Here is a 21,261-nt window from a genome sequence, read left to right as displayed (position 1 = left end):
TGATTATGACCAAAGCAAACCTGGCCATCCCAAAGCCTCGATATCAAATCCTCCTGAAGATTTATGGACAGATTTGCAAGGGCCGAGGAAGCTCGCGGAAGGAGTTGAAAAATGTTTGAGCAAGTCATACAATTTTAAAAGCAATGATACGAAACGTATGACTTTGAAGAAAGTAATGAGTAATAAAAAATGTCATTCTGGAATTGAGCAAATGGAAATATTTTTGGTCTCTAAAAACAGGAAAATTTGGGATTTCACAACACACAGCTCTCCACAACGTTCGTAATGCAATACAAGGCCAAATTCGATTCAAATACTGTACATTTTTTTTGCCGAGCTCTCTTTATGACAAAACTCACGCAAGAATCATGGTTGCGAATTCATTTTTGACCCCACAAGCGACTCATCCGAAATGAACGGCTGAGCAATGAAGTCATCGTACGTGCGAAGACAGGAGCTTTTTTTTCCTGACCACATGTCGCACCCGCAACGGTGTTTGTCGGAGTCAAATAGATTCAATGAGACAGAAGCTGATTAATGGCGCAAGCGTGAAAGCGAAGATGTTGAGGTTCCAGTGACGGAGGAGTCACCTGGGAGCTCGCCACTATAAAAGACGCAGCGCACCAAGTGTCGGCCATGAAACGCATCAGGACGCCGCGAGGAGGAAGAGGGCCGCCATTCCACACAACTACCGAAATCCCCATCAGACATTTAGGCAACTGGTGAGACTTGTGTTGCTTCTATCACTGTTTTGGGTTTTAAAATTTTTTTTTTACCTGTGACTTCTCGTGACAGGCGCTTGAAGGATGGAACACGCTCACTCTTTAGCCGGACTCCTGATCCTCATCATCGTCCAAAGCAGCCTGCAGTTGCCTGACCATGACACAAACTCTGCGTAAGGACGACTCGTACCACACTCGCCGACGAGTCACTGAGCACTGTTTCAGTTGTGAATTGGATGTTTTGAAAAACATTTCGGATACAATTGTAGCCGATATCAAAGGAGATTATGGATTATAAGGATGATTATTGTGACTTAATTTGACATTTTGTGTATCGTCGGCCACATAGAATAATTGCCCAAGTTGTCAATATTTTAAACCATTTTTAGAACACACATTGATTATTTTTAAAAATTGATATTGTTAAAAAAAAATTAGGCCCAATGTTTGAACAAGTAGGCGAAAGGAAAAAATTACTAAAATTTCAATACCAATTTTCTGTGCTTTTGTTTTCCAAAAATATTGAAAAATGACTTACCGGTAGGCAATTATGCTTAATGTCTGACGACATGTAATGTGCTCAGGTAGCTTAAATTTGCAAACTGTGATGTTGTTTACAAAATTCTAAACTAAGACTTAATGATAATACACACAAAAATAATGTAGTTTCTGGGGCTTTGTATGATTTAAAGTCGACTTTTTTTCCCTTTATTTGACTTCACTCACATGATTTTACTTCCTATAGTTGACTTAAATCGGTTTATTTTAAACACATTAATAACAAAATCAATTTAAACATAAATCTTCTTTAAAATGTTGTTTTAAATTCATTGACTTGGAAGAAATCACACACATCACTCAACTTGACTGCATTTGATACGTATACCAAAAAAAAAAAAAAATTGTTACCTGGAGTTGCTTCATCTTCATTTTTCCAGGGTTTTAAGTGAGAACTCCATTTCGAGTGAACCTCTCGAGCTCTCCAGCATGAAGAGACATTCCGAGGGAACGTTTTCCAATGACTACAGTAAATACCTGGAAACGAGAAGAGCTCAAGATTTTGTTCAGTGGCTCAAGAACTCAAAACGGAACGGGTGAGTGTTGCCTTTTCCAAACGTCAGATTCAGTCTTGCTGTGCTCACTTTGTAATAACTCTCAAGTGTGTTATTTAATAATATTATATTCACAAGAGCAATGGATAAGACAAAAATGTTGTACAGACAGTGCAACAGTTTATGTATCAATGCATGTATGTGTCTAGAATAAACACCCCCCAGTACGAAATTTATCATCTGACAACATACGTCAATAATGAAGCCATTATAAAATGAATCTACAGCCACCATTTTTGTAGGCGTAAAAGGCAGGATTAGAGCATATGACACTGATCTTAGACAAAATTAGGGCGTGCTGAAATACATAATATTTTAAATGTACACTGTCTCACACTAACGCTTGCCGCCATCTCGTGGTGGACAATGGAATTACACTCAGTACAAACGCGAATTAAACCAAAACAGTTCTTACCTGCACACACAAAAATCTGCAAAATGGCAGGACCGCGATCCTGCAACCCGCGATGGAGAGGGGTCCTCCTGCAACTAAAATCATCACCCCCAAAAGCGGCATGTTTGTTCAACCGTTAACATTACACCGTCAAAGAGCGCAAACCATTTTCAACACGTTAGATTGGTCAAAAATTTGTCAATCTAACATCCACAGGCTGTATGTTTGACACTTCTGATTCTTAGTAATGTGACAGAAAAACTGTGCTAGCTGCAGGGTCCGGTACTACACCTCTGCGTGACACCACGGTCAACCGGTGTGATGTCAAAAAGTCGCTCGCGTCTCTTTTTCAAGTGAATGGGAAATTGTAAACAGTGTTGAGTGACTCTGCGGTGGTCATGTTCAGCAAAAGTGTCATTCGGCGCCATGCGGACGGCACCTTCACCAGCGACATGAGCGCCTACCTGCAGGACCAGGCAGCCAAGGAGTTTGTGAGCTGGCTCAAGGCCGGCCGAGGCAGACGGCAGTAAGACGCCGAGGCGGCGGCGCCGAGCCGACGTCACGCTGCGCCTCTGCGTCCCCCACAACTGACTGTGCAATCATTAAATGTGTCACAAAGTGTACCATCTTTTTCCTTGGTCGTCTTCTTGTCATTTTTCATTGTTATTTACAGATCACGTGCTTCAGTAAGGGTTGAACCCAGTGAATGAAATCTCTCATGCTCACATTAATTTGACTGGGAAGTATTTTTCTTTTATCTCCTCCCTACAAAACAGACTGAGTGCAATAAAGGCTATTTCATTTGATTTCATCTGTGTGCATTACAATATAAAGGCTGCTGACCATCTTCATAAAAGTATTGGATGTGTGCATATTTTTACCAAATGGATTTCTATGAAAAGAGTTGTTGCATTACACAGATATGCATTTTTATTTTTTATTGGGGTGGGTGGGGGGATGCTTTGTTGTCATCTTGGGGCATCCCCCGTGGCAAGGAACCCTGTTCAAGTGAGTTTATGGAGCTTTGTGGAGACAAAAAGTAGTGCTTTGGCACCATCTTATACCAAGAAATAAGTTTCTGTGGGACAAGTCCAAGCTCTGCCTAATACAAAAGTAGTGTTTTGGTGCTATCTTGTGGAGTCTACAGGCCATTTAGGAACCGAATTGCAGCGTCATCAATTACCTGTGGATTTTTACCGTGCGCGGCAAGCTTCATGTTGAAATTTACATGAGTTTATAAGACAGATTTAAAATCAACCTCATTTTCATAATTGGCAGAATTATGCATTTTTGAGCATTTCGTCATATTTGGTATGTTGCTGCCTTCCAATGGGAAAAAAAAAGATCTGTCTCATAATTAGCTATTATTAAAAAGATGTTATTTTAGTGAGCGGGGGACGGGGTAATTTGGGGAGTTGTCGGGTCATAGTAATTGTAAAATTATAACATTCATCTATTTGTTCATTTTCCGTACAATTTTATATGACGCGCATTCAATTCATATCGATTCTTTTCTCGGGATTGTTTTTCTAGCGAGAAAAGCGGAAACAGACTGACACGTGAGCATGTCACGAGAGAATGACGTCCCACAGCAAAGCCAAAGAAAAGGGAAATGCTGTCAATCAGCTTGTCGACCAACAAGCGGCGGGTCGTCACTCTCCGGCGCCTCCTCCGAAATAATAACGTGCGTGATGCGCTTTGGGAGGCAATCGCCTCTCTTAGCTGTCATCCGAAAGCTTGTCAAACATTCACCAGGCAAACCTCGGGCCACTCCATGGTCATATGTTCTATTAATAGGCCAATTAGAACAACGATTGCGACAGATACTCGGAACAATGCGAGGCTACGATTTCTTTTTTTTCCAGACTTGAGTAATAGTAGACAACAATTAATGAATCGAAAGCTTATTACACTCATTTTATCTACGATACGAATGCAGGAGAATTTACGAATAAAGGTTACGGTCCTGGTGCCACAGAGGCCTAGTGGTTAGCATATCCGCCTCACAGTTTTTTTTTGTCCATTTCAATATCATGTAGCGGTATGTTAATTCCACGGCGAGTACCACTTTGGTGCTACTTGTGCGACCTTGAACTGGATACAAGACAAAACTCACCACCATCTTTGAAATGATGATGAGGTCGTCACGTGATCAGCCACGTAGGGCAGGCGCAGGCCGGTGAGTTGACGTTTCATAAAACGGACCGATGCTTCAATGCTGAATCCTTTCAAAAGTTCACAAAAACCAACAACCGTGCTCTCCAAATGTATCCGGCAAAAATGACACCAAATATTATCGAGTCATGCTTGATCAATAGTTTATGGATGGTAGTAACAAGTGCAGACACAGCTGACGATCAGTGATTTATATTGCACAATTGTAGACACAAAAGCCATACAGCAACATGAAACGATACCAAAGGATTATTTACATTCTTCGGGATGAAATTATTGGATCGATGTTGCGATTATATATCAAGTAAACCACATAAAATATCATTGAGGGATGAGAAGTTATGACAAGTTACAATCGTGTGCGCACACGGTAACCGATGTCATCACTTTGTTATTGCACGACGGCTTTTCTCCCTTTTAAATCAATAAGTCTGAAGACGACTAGGAGCAAAGAACAGAAGCATAGTACAAAAGAAATACAAAGTGCTCGATTTAGAAGGCCCGGCTTGACCTCGACAAAGTGTTAAACGTGAGACAATGAGCCTTACTCACGTGGCTTCAGACGGTTTTCCAATGACACACGTTACATGTATGATGGGATCATAATTACAAAAAAAAAAAAAAACACTGACACAGTAGTAGTTACCGTACTTAGTTTTTCCTCATGACACTTTTGAATGACGGGGGGTTGGCGGGGGGATGTATTTGGGACCGGCAAAATGTTCACCTGACAGCGTAGGAAATCAGATGCTAAATTAACATGTAAAAAGTGCATTGGAAATTCCGAGGAAATGTACTTCCTGTTGTTTTATGTTCACACGTGAACTGCAAATGTGTTAGTATTCATAAATGAAATGTTTTCCCGTGTGTTGGAACGCACAAGTTTAATTTTTCAGATGACGAGGAATAACTGAAGCTCGACGCGCCATTCTCAAGCGCTTACCGTAAAAACACGCGTTGACGTCTTTGCAAAGGTCCTAGCTTGTGGCGTTCCAAGTGTTTCCAAAAGAACCTTTGGACATCTCGTCCGTGATGTTGATGATGGGTAACCCTCTGCGGAAGACGAGGGATGAAGCGACACACGTGGTGGGGGGGGGTAATCATTAGTGGGGGGGTATCACAACCCAGTAAAAGACAATACAATACCCATCTCGATACGTCGGGTGCGATAAGATTCCATAAATCCCGAGAAGTTAGCCATAAACGGATGACGTGTAACGGGCGGATAATGCTTACTTGCATTCCTCCAAGGGCACCTGCACTGCGCCTTCGTCCTCAGCGAGGATACTCTGCTCTTCCTCCTGAAGATTGAAAGAATGGAACCCTGATTGAGGAGTAAAACAATTCGCATTCGGCGCGCAGGAAAAACGAAGCAAATGCCGCAACCTCCTCGGCGTCCTCCAGCTTCTTTTTCTTGCTCTCTGGCATGAGGTCGTCCAACCAGCTCAGCTCTCTCTTTGAGAAGATGAAGTCCAACAGTTTCCTGATGAACACCAGAGCCAGCACCTGAGGGGGAGCAACATCAAGATGCTCAAGATGGCGCCGCACCGAGGGAAACGGTCAAAATGATTGACAGGAAGAGCTTAGACGGCGGTGTAGACTGCTTGCGTCAACGTGAGCTGACTCACCATCATGGGGAAGACGATGGCGGCCTTGGAAGTCTTGATGACCCAGAGAAGAATCAAACAGCTGAGCTGGATGAAAGTGAACAGATGCACCTTCCTCAGGGGTACGTGACGCAGGTAGATGAAATCCGGCTGGTGCTTGGCTGGCATGCCGAACAGTGTGAGACGGTCAAAGAACTGGGGAGCAGCACAACAAGCTGTGTGAGAGGATACGCAACTAGGACAGGTAGCCCACCGGCGGCCAACGAACAACTTATTGCCCCCATTTAGATGTAAACACTGAGCCGACGTTGATGATCAATTAAAAAAATAATAATAATCCGGAAACTACAGTGAAATTCCTCTACAACAAAACCGACATGGCAAATTGGTGTACCTGTATTCCTCGGAGGGACGACGCGCCCATATAGAGAAACACGCCGTACAACACGGGCATGGGAATGAACTGAAGGACCACAAAAACACATTATGAACGGTCAGGGAGCACTGCTTGAGGTACACTTACACAATTTGGTTTCATACAATGCAAAAGGTACCCCCCCCAAAGAAAAAAATCATATCATAATTAAAGATGAATGCATGATATGTTTTTTTTTCTAATTCTGAATGTTAGGGAGGGCGGCCCGGTAGTCCAGTGGTTAGCACGTCGGCTTCACAGTGCAGAGGTACCGGGTTCGATTCCAGCTCCGGCCTCCCTGTGTGGAGTTTGCATGTTCTCCCCGGGCTTGTGTGGGTTTTCTCCGGGTGCTCCGGTTTCCTCCCACATTCCAAAAATATGCGTGGCAGGCTAATTGAACACTCTAAATTGTCCCTAGGTGTGAGTGTGAGCGTGGATGGTTGTTCGTCTATGTGTGCCCTGCGATTGGCTGGCAACCGATTCAGGGTGTCCCCCGCCTACTGCCCGAAGACGGCTGGGATGGGCTCCAGCACCCCCCGCGACCCTAGTGAGGATCAAGCGGTACAGAAGATGAATGAATGAATGAAAGTTAGGGATACATACTTCTAAATACTGAAGGTAAGGGAAGTGAAAAATTCTGCATAACGCATATTATTGTCCAGAAAATGTCTGTGCGACCTTGAGCACGGACGTCATGAAGACGGAGCAGCCCATGAGGACGAAGATCATGAGGCCGGTGAAGCGCTGCTCCCTGATGCCCAGAAACTTGGGCTGCTCGCCGGGCGCCGAGCACCGCGACTCCAGCTTGAGGCTGTTGACGTGCGTGATGGAGAGGACGGTGGCCGCCACGAACCACGGCAGGCCCATCAGCGAGCAGACGCCCAGCATCAGACCCACCATGAACAGATCCAGGTGGTAGCCGCAGCCTTTCTACAAGGCACACGTCCCCCCAAAAAAATTTCAAACTCTTAACCGGCTTTTCGCTTCTCTAACTCACACTTTGATTTCAACACAGTATGCGAGAATGCTCAGATGTGTCCCAATTGTCCGCATATGTGCATGCAAGCGAAACACGTCATGTAATCAGTAGCAAAGGCAGCGAAAGTACCTTGAGCTTGTGCTCCTTCCTGTTTATGATGACGGCTGTAATCTGCTGGTCCATGAAGATGAGAATGGTGCACAGCAGAGCTGGAAACAGCGTGATGACCACCGTCCACCAGGGGTTTGGCCCCAGCGGGTTGATGAACCAGCCTCGATCATCTCTGGTCGGCTTGAATCGTGAACATCGGTTGGACGTGAGGCAGCGCAAACATCTTGGGTGGTCTGAGCAAGCAGCCCCGACTCACCTTAAACACACTTGGAACTTTCAGTTTCGGAGAGGGGATCCCTAAGGAGTAGTCAACCAGGACCATGGTGAAGATGGTGATGAAAACAGCAAAGTCACTCACGATGGACCTCACCTGATCGGAGGATATTTTCAAAAACAAGACGAAAATCTATCATACGTGTCACTTAGACGCACCTTTGTACACATATCGAAGCTGAAGAGAAGCAAGCACACGGCTCCCTTGAATTACAACAATTACATTCAGCGTAACGGCGAGCTCGATCTGAAACGATGATGTGTTTCTTTTATTTTTGGGACAACTGGATCGAGTGTTGTAGTACTGGCAAGAATCCAGCAGGAAGCATCATTGCACCATCTCACATCATCTCACATCATGCGTTCAAAAGCAAAGAAGAATTCACGCGTTGACCCTCCTTTTCCATGACGTGTTATATACCTTTGTGGGGAAGTAACTGCTGAACCGGAACTCCTTAAGGAAAGACGACATGAAGACGGTGGAAAAGAAGAGAATGACGCACCAGAAGAGAACGTCGGGGACGTACGGTCCGTTGGGCCCGCAGGCGCTGCCCACGAACTCGCCGCGCTTTTCAATGCAATCCTGCAAAAAGCAAAATGTAGATCAAGGAGGATGTTATGATTAGCAATGATTTGGAAGCTGGCGGCCCGGTAGTCCAGTGGTTAGCACGTGGGCTTCACAGTGCAGAGGTACCGGGTTCGATTCCAGCTCCGGCCTCCCTGTGTGGAGTTTGCATGTTCTCCCCGGGCCTGCGTGGGTTTTCTCCGGGTGCTCCGGTTTCCTCCCACATTCCAAAAACATGCGTGGCAGGCTGATTGAACACTCTAAATTGTCCCTAGGTGTGGGTGTGGGTGTGGATGGTTGTTCGTCTCTGTGTGCCCTGTGATTGGCTGGCGACCGATTCAGGGTGTCCCCCCGCCTGCTGCCCGGAGACAGCTGGGATGGGCTCCAGCACCCCCCGCGACCCTAGTGAGGATCAAGTGGCTCGGAAGATGAATGAATGAATGAATGATTTGGAAGCTTCCACGTGCCGGCATGTCCGCGGGAAACGGTTAAAAAACAAACAAACAAAAAAAAACCCCGACCCTTTTTGGTGGTGATTTGCAGTGAATAATCCTATATAATCCTGCCCACATGCCCTTAATCTCCTCTGTTCTCAATCTGGGAGAGCATGCCACTTTAAGGTGGAAAAAAATAGAAATGCGCATTTTTGTAACTTCAGCATTGGGTGTTTTTTTTTAATTTTTTTTTTGCAAACTTGTACCTTGACCTCCAACGCTTCCCAGTAGATCTCAGACACAGTGATGTTATTGAACTCCCAGTACTTCAGGGTGCCGTTGGTGGGGTCAGAAGGCTCAACGCATGAACATCTGTGGAAGCACATAAAACATCTGGGCGTCACAATAATCCCACATCTGTGTCCCGGATTTCCAAGTCCTCCCAAGAAGTTTCCCCCGTAACGACGCTGTTCATTCTGTTTGGATGCGAGAGTTTGTGTGAGAGTAGCCGTCCACCTACGAGTACAAAGAGAGCTTGTCCAGGTTGTTGTTCTTGTTAAAGGGATAGTAGTCTCCCAAGTAGACCAGTTTCTCCAAGGCCTCGTAAATGAAGATGATGCAGATGAGCGAGGCGAAGGCTTCCTCCGTAAAACGAGTGATGTAGCACACCAGGGCGCTGGCGTCTGTGGCCACCAGCGCGATGCAGAGGAACGCCGTCCACAAGCCGATGCAGGTCCTCAGCGACAGATAGGACAGGCCGTACTCCCTGCCGGCACAAAAGGGGCCAAAATCTCATTTTGTGGTTCGGAAGTGAAAAGGCAAACGCGGCGTGCGTATGAAGGTGAATCCAAACGTACTTGCAGAATTTGAAGAGTATCTTCTCAAAAACGAGCACTGGCCCAGTGCTGCCCAGAATGGTGAGCGGCTGCCCGGCAAACAAGGAGTAGGCGATTCCCGTCAATGAGGCACCAAACAGCGACTCAATTGCACTCTTGGGAGAAGAAAAAAAGACAGCGTCACGGAAGTTATCAAATACAAACAGTGTTTCCACAATCGCCTTGAAAAGTGAAAGAACAAGTTACTCCGTTTAGCATAAAATTGACAACAAAGACTTAATTGGAAGTACAGTACATTTTTGACAGTGACGTGCCAGACTAACATTTTTTTTTTTTTAATCAAACACAAAAGTCGATGAAAGACGTGTGGTCAACTGTCCATCTATAGCGCTGCGCATCATCGTAGTACACAGAGATCAAAATGGCGAGTGCTTTACTATGCGTCCTTCAGTCGCCTCGCCCAGAAGTCCTCCAAAGGTGATGACGGGGGACATGCAGGCACAATAGAGGAACAGGAAAGAGGCCACACACTGCAAACTGAATGCATCCGTGTAGTCGGACAGGTAGTGGGGGGCTTTGCGCTTGATGTCGAGAATGAGACCACCAAACCATCTGGGGGAAAAAAAAAACAAAAAGAACGTGCTGATATTGATATGAAATGTTTCTCAAATGCTGTGATATTTATTCATTCATTCATTCATCTTCCGAACCGCTTGATCCTCATTAGGGTCGCAGGGGGTGCTGGAGCCTATCCCAGCTGTCTCCGGGCAGTAGGCGGGGGACACCCTGAATTGGTTGCCAGCCAATCACAGGGCACACAGAGACGAACAACCACCCACGCTCACACCCACACCTAGGGACAATTTAGAGTGTTCAATCAGCCTGCCACGCATGTTTTTGGAATGTGGGAGGAAACCGGAGCACCCGGAGAAAACCCACGCAGACCCGGGGAGAACATGCAAACTCCACACAGGGAGGCCGGAGCTGGAATCGAACCCGGTACCTCTGCACTGTGAAGCCGACGTGCTAACCACTGGACTACCGGGCCGCCCCGTAATATTTAGAGTAGAAAAAAAAAAAAGAAAGCTACAATCCAGCAAGATGAGCTGTCCTTGACTGACTTACTTCCCCGTGCGCTGCAGTTCAGGACCTCCGTGGCTTTCATGCTCCTCTTCGTTAGACTCGGCTATGTCGTTCGGGAGATTGGTATTTTTCTTCCTCTTCTCCTGTTCAACAAACACATCCGCTGCGTTCGTAGGAGCTAGAAAATGTTTCCAGCTCAACATCCATGTTGCCTATTGGAAACACCCCCCACCCCTCACCCCCACCCCAAAAAAAAAACACTTACCTGAGAAGGTACATTCTTGGGTGGTTCTATTCTAATGGATGGATCCCACTCTCCTGGGGGCAAGACAGTTACTTGGTCGAGAAATTCGTCAATCCCGGCGATCAGATCATTTCGGTCCTTCGCTTTATATGCGACGTCGTGGAAAACCTAAAAAAATAAAATAAAATATCCGATGGCGAGAGGTTATGAACTCCATGTCATTGTCCTACATTATTATGTTACAATTTCATTCACTTCTCTCAATCTGTGTTTCCTGTTCGAGAAGACATTGAGTTATGAAACGGATAAGCATCAATTGGCCACATCGGTAAATCAAGGTACCGGCGTGTCAGTGGACAATACAGCAGAATGGCGATGAGATGTCAGGCAAGTAGTGAGTCGAGTCTCATTTCTTTCTTGTCATAGCTCGTCTTGTTAAAACTCATTCACTCCCAAAGACGTTTCTAAATGTCTTTTCAGACTTGGTTCAGAATTGGCTGGTACTGACTGAGTTAAGAGGACAGTACTGCACATGTCATCTGTGATCCCTTATTGACCTCCGTTCCAGTTCACTTACCAAAACGTCTCATGCCCTTAAAAGTCCCCCCCCCCTTTTTTTTTAACAACCAGTCATGAATTAAAGGGTTTCAAGTCCGTCAAAGCCATATTTTCCTCTCTGATGATGGACAACAGCCTAAATCCTGGGCAGAATGGGATGACTAATCCCCAAAAAGCTTGTCATAAAAGCTCTGAGCTGCGCGACATGCTGAGAAATGTTCCATCGCTTTGGGAGCTTGTTCACTTCTGTTCAACTGTGAATTCATGCAAACATGCCGTGCGGTCGGCTGCTTGGTTGGCTGGTGTGCAAACCAGGAGCCTCAGCTTCCATCGGCTTCCCTACCTCGTCTGTCATGAGCGTAGCGATGGACCTGCCGATCTCATGATACTGAGGGTCTCTTCCAACGGGTCCCAGGAGAATAAACAGAAACCTAACATCCGAGAGAAAAAAAAAAAAAACATCGCATTGACTGGAGCTCAGATGGGGTTCCGGTGACGTTTTTACGCTGCTAACCTCGTGGCAATGGGGACCTCAGCCAATCCGCTAAGAAGAACGGCTGGTGAGAGACGCACAAAAGCCACCACGGGCTTCTTGAGAAAGTCCAACTCTCCTATTAACACGTTGCACGCCTCAGCGCCCGGTGGGATCTTCTTCATAAAATGAAGGTCCATCTGAAAAAGGAACCGCAGTCGAGAAAGGCTTGTCCGAAGTCTTCCTACCAAAGGCCACATTCAGAAAGATCAAAGGGACACTTAAAATTTCTTCTCCTATATTGACAGAACATTGGTGCATCGGTGATGGTAAAGATATGCTCAGCAATTATACAGGGTGTCCCACAAGGCACTGTGCAAGTCCTCTTCTTTATTTACTTCTTGTGCAGTTTTTCGAAGCATATCCTTCCCTTGCAAAGTGATATTAGGGCAGTGTTGAATTAAACATGAAATACCCCGGCTTTGCGGTGTCTTTAATTCGATATAGGTTAAAAAGGATTTGCAAATCATTGCATTCTGCTTTTATTTACGTTTTACACAGCATCCCAACTTCATTGGAATTGGGGTATGCGTTTCAAAACCCAGAATCACACTAAAATGCTCTGATGATGTGGCTTAAAATAGAACATTATCGAAGATTAGTGACAAATCACACGAAAATGGCGTTCCATATGAATCTTCGGCCACATTTTAGAGTTAATCCTCACGTTGAGCATAAACAGCTATTTTGGACCATCTATCTAAGATATGTTCTTTGAGGATGCATGTACTTAATATCACAAACATGGTTTCTTTCACAAGAGCACCATTAAGATGTTTTTCGTTGTTTTTTTTTTAATAATCTGCTGTCTAGTTTTCAATGCCTTGGAAATAACAACAAATGTTGGCAGAGTGAAGGTGTTGATTTTTCAGCGAGAATTATGTGGCAGTAACAAGCAGTAACTCGAGTGTTGTTTGTTCCCCTCATTGGGCTCATAAAGCAGCAAAACAATCTCGAATGTTTTGTAATGCATTGTGGACTATTATGCAAGAAATTTTATGATGTCGAGGATGATCGCTTTATGCAAAGATAAAATTCACGTACAGACAAGCACATTATGACCAAACCCTGACCTAGTGTAAAGGGCACACTCATGTACTGTACATTATGTGGATAAGCTTTTAACAGGGATTTTTTTTATTTTTGTCTTTGACTTTCCTATGGGCTTCTGTTGTGCATTCATTCCCGTCAATGTCTATTTGGTCATAATCCTAATCCATATTAAATATATATATTCCATGCTTCCAAGGACAAGCCATAAATGCATTAAAATTATAATATACGGAAAGTTATAATAATAAACGCGGAATACAGTCATCAGAAGGTGCATGATTCCATCAATACCAGCAATGCTTGGTGATGGACAATTGCATTGTATTGCATCGGGAATTATCTTTTTTTTTTTTTCCTGATAGGATGTCGTTGCAGATTTTTAAGATGTTGTTAAGGAATTTATACAGTGTAGCACTGTACCGAAGGCAACTGGATCAGTTGCGGCCTAAGAGCAAGAACGAGGAGGCAGAGGAAGTCCCCAACTGAAGTCGAGAAATAGTCGGCGAATGCAGTGTATACAATAACTTGGAGTATTTAGATGCATTGTTTGTTCACGGTATAAAAAAACAACAACAACAACAACAACCTTTGGTGGACTCAAAATTTCAATCACTAACATTTTCGGTTGCGCAATTCAACTAATGTTTTGAGTTTTAGAGTAGCGGTTCTTCTTACTGTAACATCCAGACTTCTGTTAGCCTTTCACATGATACATTCGTTAACTTGTTAAAGAGAGTGGACTATTTTTAGGTGAAATTATAAGATTTGTTTGACCACTGTTTCAATGTCCTGAGTGTACCTTGCTTAAGTCCACAGAGCTATTTTCTCTGGTGAGGTCCCCTTTTCCATCTGGACCTGCTAAATGAAACTGGGAAGAGGTCATCTGACCTGGATAAGACAGAAAGAACCGATGAGTCTCCCTGAAAAAATCGATCCGGGGAGTGTTTCAAACGACTAATCTGTGGCAGACGGGGAGAGGCGTCAAGAGTCGCCCTCACCGTTCTTGTCCAGGTGGACGTCCGACGTCCGACGGCCCATGTCTGCGAGCGAGCGCACGATGGGCAAGCGATTGGTCAGCTTCTTCTGGCTCTGGTGATGATGTCGCTTCAACAGCGCTTCACGCACTTTCTTTCGGAGCTCGTCGCCCAGTGGCGAGTGCAGCTCCTGGTGGTCCAGTACCATATCTACGTAAACAAAGTGAAATCTACGTTGTTTTTTTTTCTTCCTATTCCTTTTCCCGATAAACTACAGAGGGTTGACTGCCCGTGTCTTTAACTGTTGCGTATGCGGACCGGGACTATACCTGCGATTTCCTCGATGGCGCCGGCCCTCATGTCGAGCAGCACGGTGCCGTTGATGATGCAGCTGCGCAGCTCGAACAGGCTGTGCAGCGACAGCGTGGCCACGTAGGGTTTACTCCATCGCTCTCCTCCGTCCTCCACGTCCTCCTCAAACTTCAGCCACCTGCCACGACAGCCGCGCGGATAAAGAAGGGGAAACCACGCGCCATCTGCTCGCGCGCCACACATCTCGCTTTGATAGCTCCTTCTCTCAAATCGACTCATTTAGCGGAACAACGTATTGCCTTTTGTCGGGGCTTAGCTGTAAATACAGCATGTCTCCGTTTTTGTGGAGAAATGCGCAATGTGAAGCAATTTTGAAAAAGGCTTCATTCCACGTCGTAGTGCTTTGGTGTCATCTTCAGGCATTTATATGCAATCGGGTTCGAATCTTGGCCCTCCTGCGTAGAGTTTTCGAGTTCAGTTTCGGCCCGTTGCTTCCCAAATTTCAAAAGAATGCGAGCTAGCTTCACCGAAGACTTAAAATTGTCCATCGATACGAGCATGAGTGTGAAAGGTTTGTCTCTACGTGCCCTGTGATTGGCTGGTGAGCACTCGAGGTCTCGTCCAAAGTCAGCTGGGACAAGTTCGAGCTCTCCCGTGACCATCGGGAGGATAAAGACTCCAGAAAATGCCGTCGCTACCTGGCGCTCTCCTTCCATTCAGAATCCTCGCCCGCCCTCACGAAGATCTCGTCCATCTCCGTAAAGAGGTCGTGGGGAATGTGCTCCTCATCCTCGTCTTCCATCCCGAGGAGGAACTGAACTCTCTGGGAGGGAGTGTCTGTCAAATGACGAAAATGACAGTGAGTGATCAAACCCCAAACGCTATATGGACAAAAGTAACGGGACACCAAACCATCAAACCTCTAAGGAGTTAAAATTGAACAAGATTTGGTTCTTTTTTTTAATTAAGATCAGTACTATTATGGCTTAAATTAATTCATATGACAAATTTATCTTGTTCAATTCAATGGCCAAATAAGAAATTACGATTCGTTGATTATTATTTCCCTTTGAGTAAAGTGAACGAATCTCAATATCGTTTGGCCATAAAGTGCATCTACAAGTGAAATAAAAACAAAAAAGGGATTCGGGGTCATTCGTACCGTAGATAGGAGACTCTCGCCCCTCCACCAATGGGAGCGCCCGTTCCCTGCTCCTCCGTTTGTGTTTGTTACCATGGTGACGGTGCCTGCGATGGCTACGCTGTCTGGTGCTGCCCAATGGGACGTGAACCCCGATGTACAGAGTCCTGTGGCCTGGGAAGACGTTCCGGCAGGGTTAGAAGGACCATCGAGAGGAATATCCACGCGAGCGTGTGTACAAGAGTGTGTGCATTCATCTGTGTGTACGTACATCCGGCGTTGAGGCGCTTTACAGATATTCATCATGGATGAGCACAGCCTCTTTGCCATACTCCATTAAATGATGTATTCCTGTATTAATGACGGATTTGGGTTCATTCCTGAGCATTTTAATGAAGTGGACGGTTCAAGCTATCAATGTGATTATACGACATGACGGGAACCTGTTATGAAACCAAATTGAACCAGGATCGGATATACGCACCCTAAAAAACTTTTTTTAAATCTATGAAAAGCTAATAAGTGAGCATTTCAATCATGGTATTAATGTGTTGGATGTAATTAGACTGTGAAGCCAATGTTTGAAGTGTTGTGCGCTACCTTCAAGATCTTCTGGTTCGAAGTTGGTGCTTTGCTGCGAGCGTGTTCCTCCTCTGTCCACTACAGCTTCAACATCACTCCTCTAATAATCACACACATTCAAGACATGGGAAACAAATAGTTAATAATATCCATATAGCCACGGCTAAAATGAATGAATGTTTACTCAACAATGTGAGCGAAATAAAGGGCGGCATTCCTAATCCAACTAATCCGTGATCTGTGTAACAGCGGAAATAACTTTGGAAACCCCAAACGGTAGTCCAGTGGTTAGCACGTCGGCTTCACAGTGCAGAGGTACCGGGTTCGATTCCAGCTCCGGCCTCCCTGTGTGGAGTTTGCATGTTCTCCCCGGGCCTGCGTGGGTTTTCTCCGGGTGCTCCGGTTTCCTCCCACATTCCAAAAACATGCGTGGCAGGCTGATTGGACGGTCTAAAAATTGTCCCTAGGTGTGAGTGTGAGTGCGGATGGTTGTTCGTCTCTGTGTGCCCTGCGATTGGCTGGCAACCGATTCAGGGTGTCCCCCGCCTACTGCCCGGAGACAGCTGGGATAGGCTCCAGCACCCCCCGCGACCCTAGTGAGGATCAAGCGGCTCGGAAGATGAATGAATGAATGAACCCCAAACTCATTGGACGACATCATTTCCTGTCGATCCAATCAAGGCACGAAACTGTCCTAAGCGCATTTTCCTCAACCTTAACTATACGTTTGTTCATCAATGCAATTTAATGCAGAAGGGATTTTTAATCCTTAAAGCCTGCTGCTGGGTGTCAGCAATCCCCACCCTCCTCCTCCCGAGCCATCTTGATCCACTGCTGACTATCGAGGCATTTCCATAATGAACTTTTTTTTTTTTCAAACTGCGGTTGCCTGGCCGGCTGGACAGTTTAATGTTAATCTGTTTACAAATAAATCGTACATAGACAGATAACACTGCCTGTATAAAAATACAGTACACATATTAGCTCCCTTTAATGAAAATAGCAAGAGGGGTCAGCACCACAAGTACGTAGGACAGTAAAAATATCCATTTTTTATTTATGCATTTATTTATTTATTTATTTATTTATGTTTCAATTCAATGGACATTGTGCAGTTCCTGGGGTACACGTCCAGGCCATCTGAGGGGAGTCTAATACAGTCCTATACATCACATGGAGACAGTCACTCTCTTCAGTAAGATGCAACATTAGTCGTTCTTTGCAGACGATAAAGAACATATACCTGTGAGCATCGTTGTATTATCTGTCTTCATCTTTTGCTATACTGGTTTTGTTCAGATATCCATTCCTTAAAGAGTTGTACCACCATGACACCAATGCTATTCATTAGCTCATTAGTTCTTGCTAAAACAGAACTGGTAAAAGATGACAATTTTACTCACCAAACTTCTACGGCCAACAGATGAGCCAAAGGGGGAGGTGACCTGCAAGACAAACCAATCCGATTGTTAGTTTAAGGCTAGATTTTTGCCATAATTTATTTTAGTTTCACATGACAGATTAAGTGTAAAATGCTATTTTTAGATAACCTTGTTGTTTGTGGCCAAAGCCCCCCCCCCCCACACACACACACATACAAATATACAGCTCCGGAAAAGCGCACAGAAGCTCAGCAGCCAAAAAGCCAGGCGCTTAAAACCTTGGGCCAAATGGGGGGGAAAAAGCTGCTTGGATGTAAATGGCAAAGAGCTGATGACAACAAATCTCCATCAAAATGATCAAACAGGACTGACCGAGAGTTCATGAACTAGATGGACCCATAGGGGACTTAAATATAAATTAAATGTCAGTGCATAAAGTTGAATGTTGCAGTTTTACTTTCTTACTCATTGTTTAGCAGAATTTCTAACTGGCAGGGGGGTGGGGGATAGCTTGCTCGGAAATTAGTCTCAAGAAATCAGTGCAAAAATTATGAGACAAGTTTCTTGCCTGTTGCAAAATAAAATAAAATACCTGTTGCAAAAAAATAAAACAGCACCATCTGGTGGGGAACTACTGTATCGTTCCCTATGTGCTGCAAATGAAGGAATACTTTATATGGGATTAAATATTTTTTTAATGAAAACAATAATAGAGCAAATGTAATAAAAATTGTCTCAAAATAAAGCTTTATTTCCCCAACTTGAATTAAATCGCACAAAACAAAACCCATGAGTTTCCTATTCATTTTCTCCACCTTTGTATTTGGTTACAAATTGTGCTGTGACGTCCTGATAGTTTCCATTAAAAAGATAAAAAGGAATGCTTACAGCGGGTAGCAGAGGCTCCATGTGTCGTCCCTGGTCCTCCGTGTCCATGCTGCAGTGTCGTGGGTGGCGATGGAGATGACGATGAGGATGAAGATGATGATGCTGAGCCCAGCCGGCGTGTAATCCAGTGAATGGAGGGGTAGCAAGCAAGAGAGAAAGTCCAAGGCGGTCACATGGTCATGTTGACTAGTTAGTTATTCCTTTCATTCCTGCGCATCTACGGTTTCAAAAATCAGCTCAAAATGCCTGATTATTTTTATCCAACACAAGTTTTTAGACTCCCAGTAATGAGATCAGATTCATTAGCATTTCAACAAAATTTCCCACAACTAGAATATAAGTAATCTGAGTCCCTGAGAACTGGAGTGGGCTAATTTCATTTTTGGAAACTATCTTTATCTTTTTAAACTATCTTAGGGCAATAGCAATTTAACATTCAAAATCTTCTATTAATCCCTGGACCTCACTTTCTGGGATGTTTTGCAGGAGGTGAAAGCTAGTTTCTCGGGAGTTGGCACGGTTTTGTGTTGACAAATCAGGAAATGTTCTGACTGCAATAAAAGGACTGCCCCCTATATGTCATAATTGTAACCAAACTTTCAACCAGTACTCAGGTAAAAGATATGCCTTTGCCCCATTTTATTTGAAAACGACAAAAACGGAAGTAGCCCGCCCATGCTACGTGGAAGTGTCTCACACAGAACCTTTTTTGAAGTAACATTTGAACACAACTGTTAACCACTGTAAGCACAGATTTGAATCCAGACTTCTCAAGTGTGAAACAGACAAGCAACCACTCATCTATTGTGACCATCAGAAATCCAAATAGGATAAAAAATGCGCTAGTCCTCAAATGCTGCAAATGCAGTATTGCTGCAAATATATTGGATCGAAACGACTGTGTAAGACATTTGCCTGACCCAGAACTGACCTGTTATTGGTGCTCCGTGCCAAAGAAGCCCAGCAACATTGGTGTAACTGTCGCCATCTGCCGTTTGATCCTGGGAACTTCTGCTCCATTGATTGCCGCTTCCCTCAATCTTGTACACATACACAGAAGCCACCGAGTATCACACTGACATCAAAATAGCAACTAAATCCACATTGAAAGCAGTTCTAACACACTGCTTGCAATTACATAAGCAGTTGAAGCATCACTTATCAGAGAAAAGCCAGCCCCGCACACTGCGAGAACACACAAAGTACAGTATTTAAAAGTTGACATTACAAACTCTCCTGAGGCACAGAAAAACTGTTCGGGAACAAAAACGCTGCACAGCAGAAGTCAAGTCAAAGTTTCGTTTACAATGATATGTTCAATGTACCCCCATTTTATATATATCCATCTCAGGGGAGCTGCCATTTTCTGCCGTACGGTCACCTGCTGTCAACGGAAAGTGACGTCAAAGTTCTACGGCTCGCTTTCCGAACATCACGTGACCAGAACCAGAAAACGGGCTCACCGTTATGTTCGTAAAATGAGCGCATTGGTCTTGTGACGTCAGTTTCTGTCGCCCTTAATTCGAAAGAAAACGGCAGCCCCTTGAGATGTTGAAAAGCGGTGGATTATTATGCTTAATTATTATTGCACAAATGCAATATTGAATCTGTACGTGTTTAGTAATAAAATGTTTAGATGAGGCACATGTTGTTGCCAAGAAAAAAATATATACAGTATTTAAAATTATTTAAAATTTGAAGAATAGTGTTCTGCATTCACACTTTCGTTATCTAGGTGTCACATCTTGACACTTTCAGGGTTTCATAAATTACGCCTGTTAATTTTTTGTTTTTTTTTTTGGCCAAATTTTGGAGCCACCCATAATCACAAGATCACTTTGGTAGATACTGGCCCTTCAAAATCGTTTTCTAACTAATAAGGAGCGTCTTAGATTGATGATGTATTCAGGGACACTATACTGAAACGTAATTTGCTAACACATTTTATACATAACCTGGTAGTAGCCTAACATAATTTATTCTGCTTCTATGACATTCCAATAGCATCTACTCTTTTCACAACAACAAAAAGAGCCTGCATTTAAAAATCACATTACATACATATATAATACATATAAGTTGTTTTCAAGTACGTATCACGAATGTAGCAGTGATCCGCATAATATCAGAAACATTTGGCAGCCTACGGTTTTTGGATTAGGTACAAAATATGAGTGTTTTGCTACACAAAAACATGTCATGTCCATAACTCTCAATATGTGTATATACTGTGTGAATACATAGAGAGATCAATATCACTTAAGGCTAATTGACAGAACTTTTGTTAATTTCGACACTACATAGTGTATTTGGAGGGTACATCCAATCACTATCACCAATAATCAATATTAATATATATAAATTATATTCCTATTTACAGAGGCCCTGATTGTAAGACGTGAATGGTGGATAATGTACACTTTTTGGCTATTAACAGTGGATGTGAACTGTCACAATTTCACACTCTTGTTCATTCCCTAGGTGACAGATAGATAGATAGATAGATAGATAGATAGATAGATAGATAGATAGATAGATAGATAGATAGATAGATAGATAGATAGATAGATAGATAGATAGATAGATAGATAGATAGATAGATAGATAGATAGATAGATAGATAGATAGATAGATAGATAGATAGATAGATAGATAGATAGATAGATAGATAGATAGATAGATAGATAGATAGATAGATAGATAGATAGATAGATAGATAGATAGATAGATAGATAGATAGATAGATAGATAGATAGATAGATAGATAGATAGATAGATAGATAGATAGATAGATAGATAGATAGATAGATAGATAGATAGATAGATAGATAGATAGATAGATAGATAGATAGATAGATAGATAGATAGATAGATAGATAGATAGATAGA

General features: G+C 43.7%; 2 protein-coding genes across 2 annotated transcripts; one reads left to right on the top strand and one right to left on the bottom strand.

The window, feature by feature from the left end:
* The first annotated feature begins 325 nt into the window (after positions 1 to 325).
* Positions 326 to 2,856, top strand: gcgb (glucagon b). The gene is made up of 4 exons (XM_052083160.1): positions 326 to 722; positions 796 to 895; positions 1,661 to 1,816; positions 2,635 to 2,856. Exons 2-4 carry the CDS (start codon positions 807 to 809, stop codon positions 2,756 to 2,758), a joined length of 369 nt encoding a protein of 122 aa, XP_051939120.1. The 5' UTR covers positions 326 to 722; positions 796 to 806; the 3' UTR covers positions 2,759 to 2,856.
* Positions 2,857 to 4,529: 1,673 nt separating this feature from the next.
* LOC127612193 (sodium-driven chloride bicarbonate exchanger-like) lies at positions 4,530 to 20,968 on the bottom strand. The gene is made up of 26 exons (XM_052083157.1): positions 19,304 to 20,968; positions 18,373 to 18,474; positions 17,506 to 17,547; positions 16,121 to 16,202; positions 15,542 to 15,694; positions 15,078 to 15,216; positions 14,397 to 14,557; positions 14,092 to 14,277; positions 13,893 to 13,981; positions 12,023 to 12,180; positions 11,852 to 11,939; positions 10,972 to 11,118; positions 10,749 to 10,849; positions 10,061 to 10,235; positions 9,645 to 9,778; positions 9,308 to 9,553; positions 9,054 to 9,159; positions 8,210 to 8,371; positions 7,772 to 7,885; positions 7,534 to 7,695; positions 7,104 to 7,355; positions 6,405 to 6,473; positions 6,032 to 6,205; positions 5,790 to 5,909; positions 5,640 to 5,704; positions 4,530 to 5,456 (listed from the first exon to the last, which is right to left on the bottom strand). The coding sequence occupies exons 2-26, from the start codon at positions 18,418 to 18,420 to the stop codon at positions 5,381 to 5,383; spliced, it is 3,249 nt and encodes a 1,082-aa protein (XP_051939117.1). The 5' UTR covers positions 18,421 to 18,474; positions 19,304 to 20,968; the 3' UTR covers positions 4,530 to 5,380.
* Positions 20,969 to 21,261: the final 293 nt, after the last annotated feature.

The sequence above is a fragment of the Hippocampus zosterae genome, chromosome 12, assembly GCF_025434085.1.
Source record: "Hippocampus zosterae strain Florida chromosome 12, ASM2543408v3, whole genome shotgun sequence".
In the NCBI taxonomy this organism is placed as follows: Eukaryota; Metazoa; Chordata; class Actinopteri; order Syngnathiformes; family Syngnathidae; genus Hippocampus; species Hippocampus zosterae.
Note: the sequence above shows the minus strand (reverse complement) of the source record. Positions and strands in the feature narration are given on the sequence as shown.

Excerpts from the sequence above, each read along its gene's own strand:
- gcgb (XM_052083160.1), top strand. The coding sequence starts at position 807 with ATGGAACACGCTCACTCTTTAGCCGGACTCCTGATCCTCATCATCGTC. Across the intron at positions 896-1,660 it reads GACCATGACACAAACTCTGC|GGTTTTAAGTGAGAACTCCA; the intron begins GTAAGGACGACT and ends TCATTTTTCCAG. Across the intron at positions 1,817-2,634 it reads AAGAACTCAAAACGGAACGG|CAAAAGTGTCATTCGGCGCC; the intron begins GTGAGTGTTGCC and ends GGTCATGTTCAG.
- LOC127612193 (XM_052083157.1), bottom strand. The coding sequence starts at position 18,420 with ATGGACACGGAGGACCAGGGACGACACATGGAGCCTCTGCTACCCGCT. Across the intron at positions 9,160-9,307 it reads GACAAGCTCTCTTTGTACTC|ATGTTCATGCGTTGAGCCTT; the intron begins GTAGGTGGACGG and ends GTGCTTCCACAG. Across the intron at positions 5,910-6,031 it reads CCATCGTCTTCCCCATGATG|GTGCTGGCTCTGGTGTTCAT; the intron begins GTGAGTCAGCTC and ends GCTCCCCCTCAG.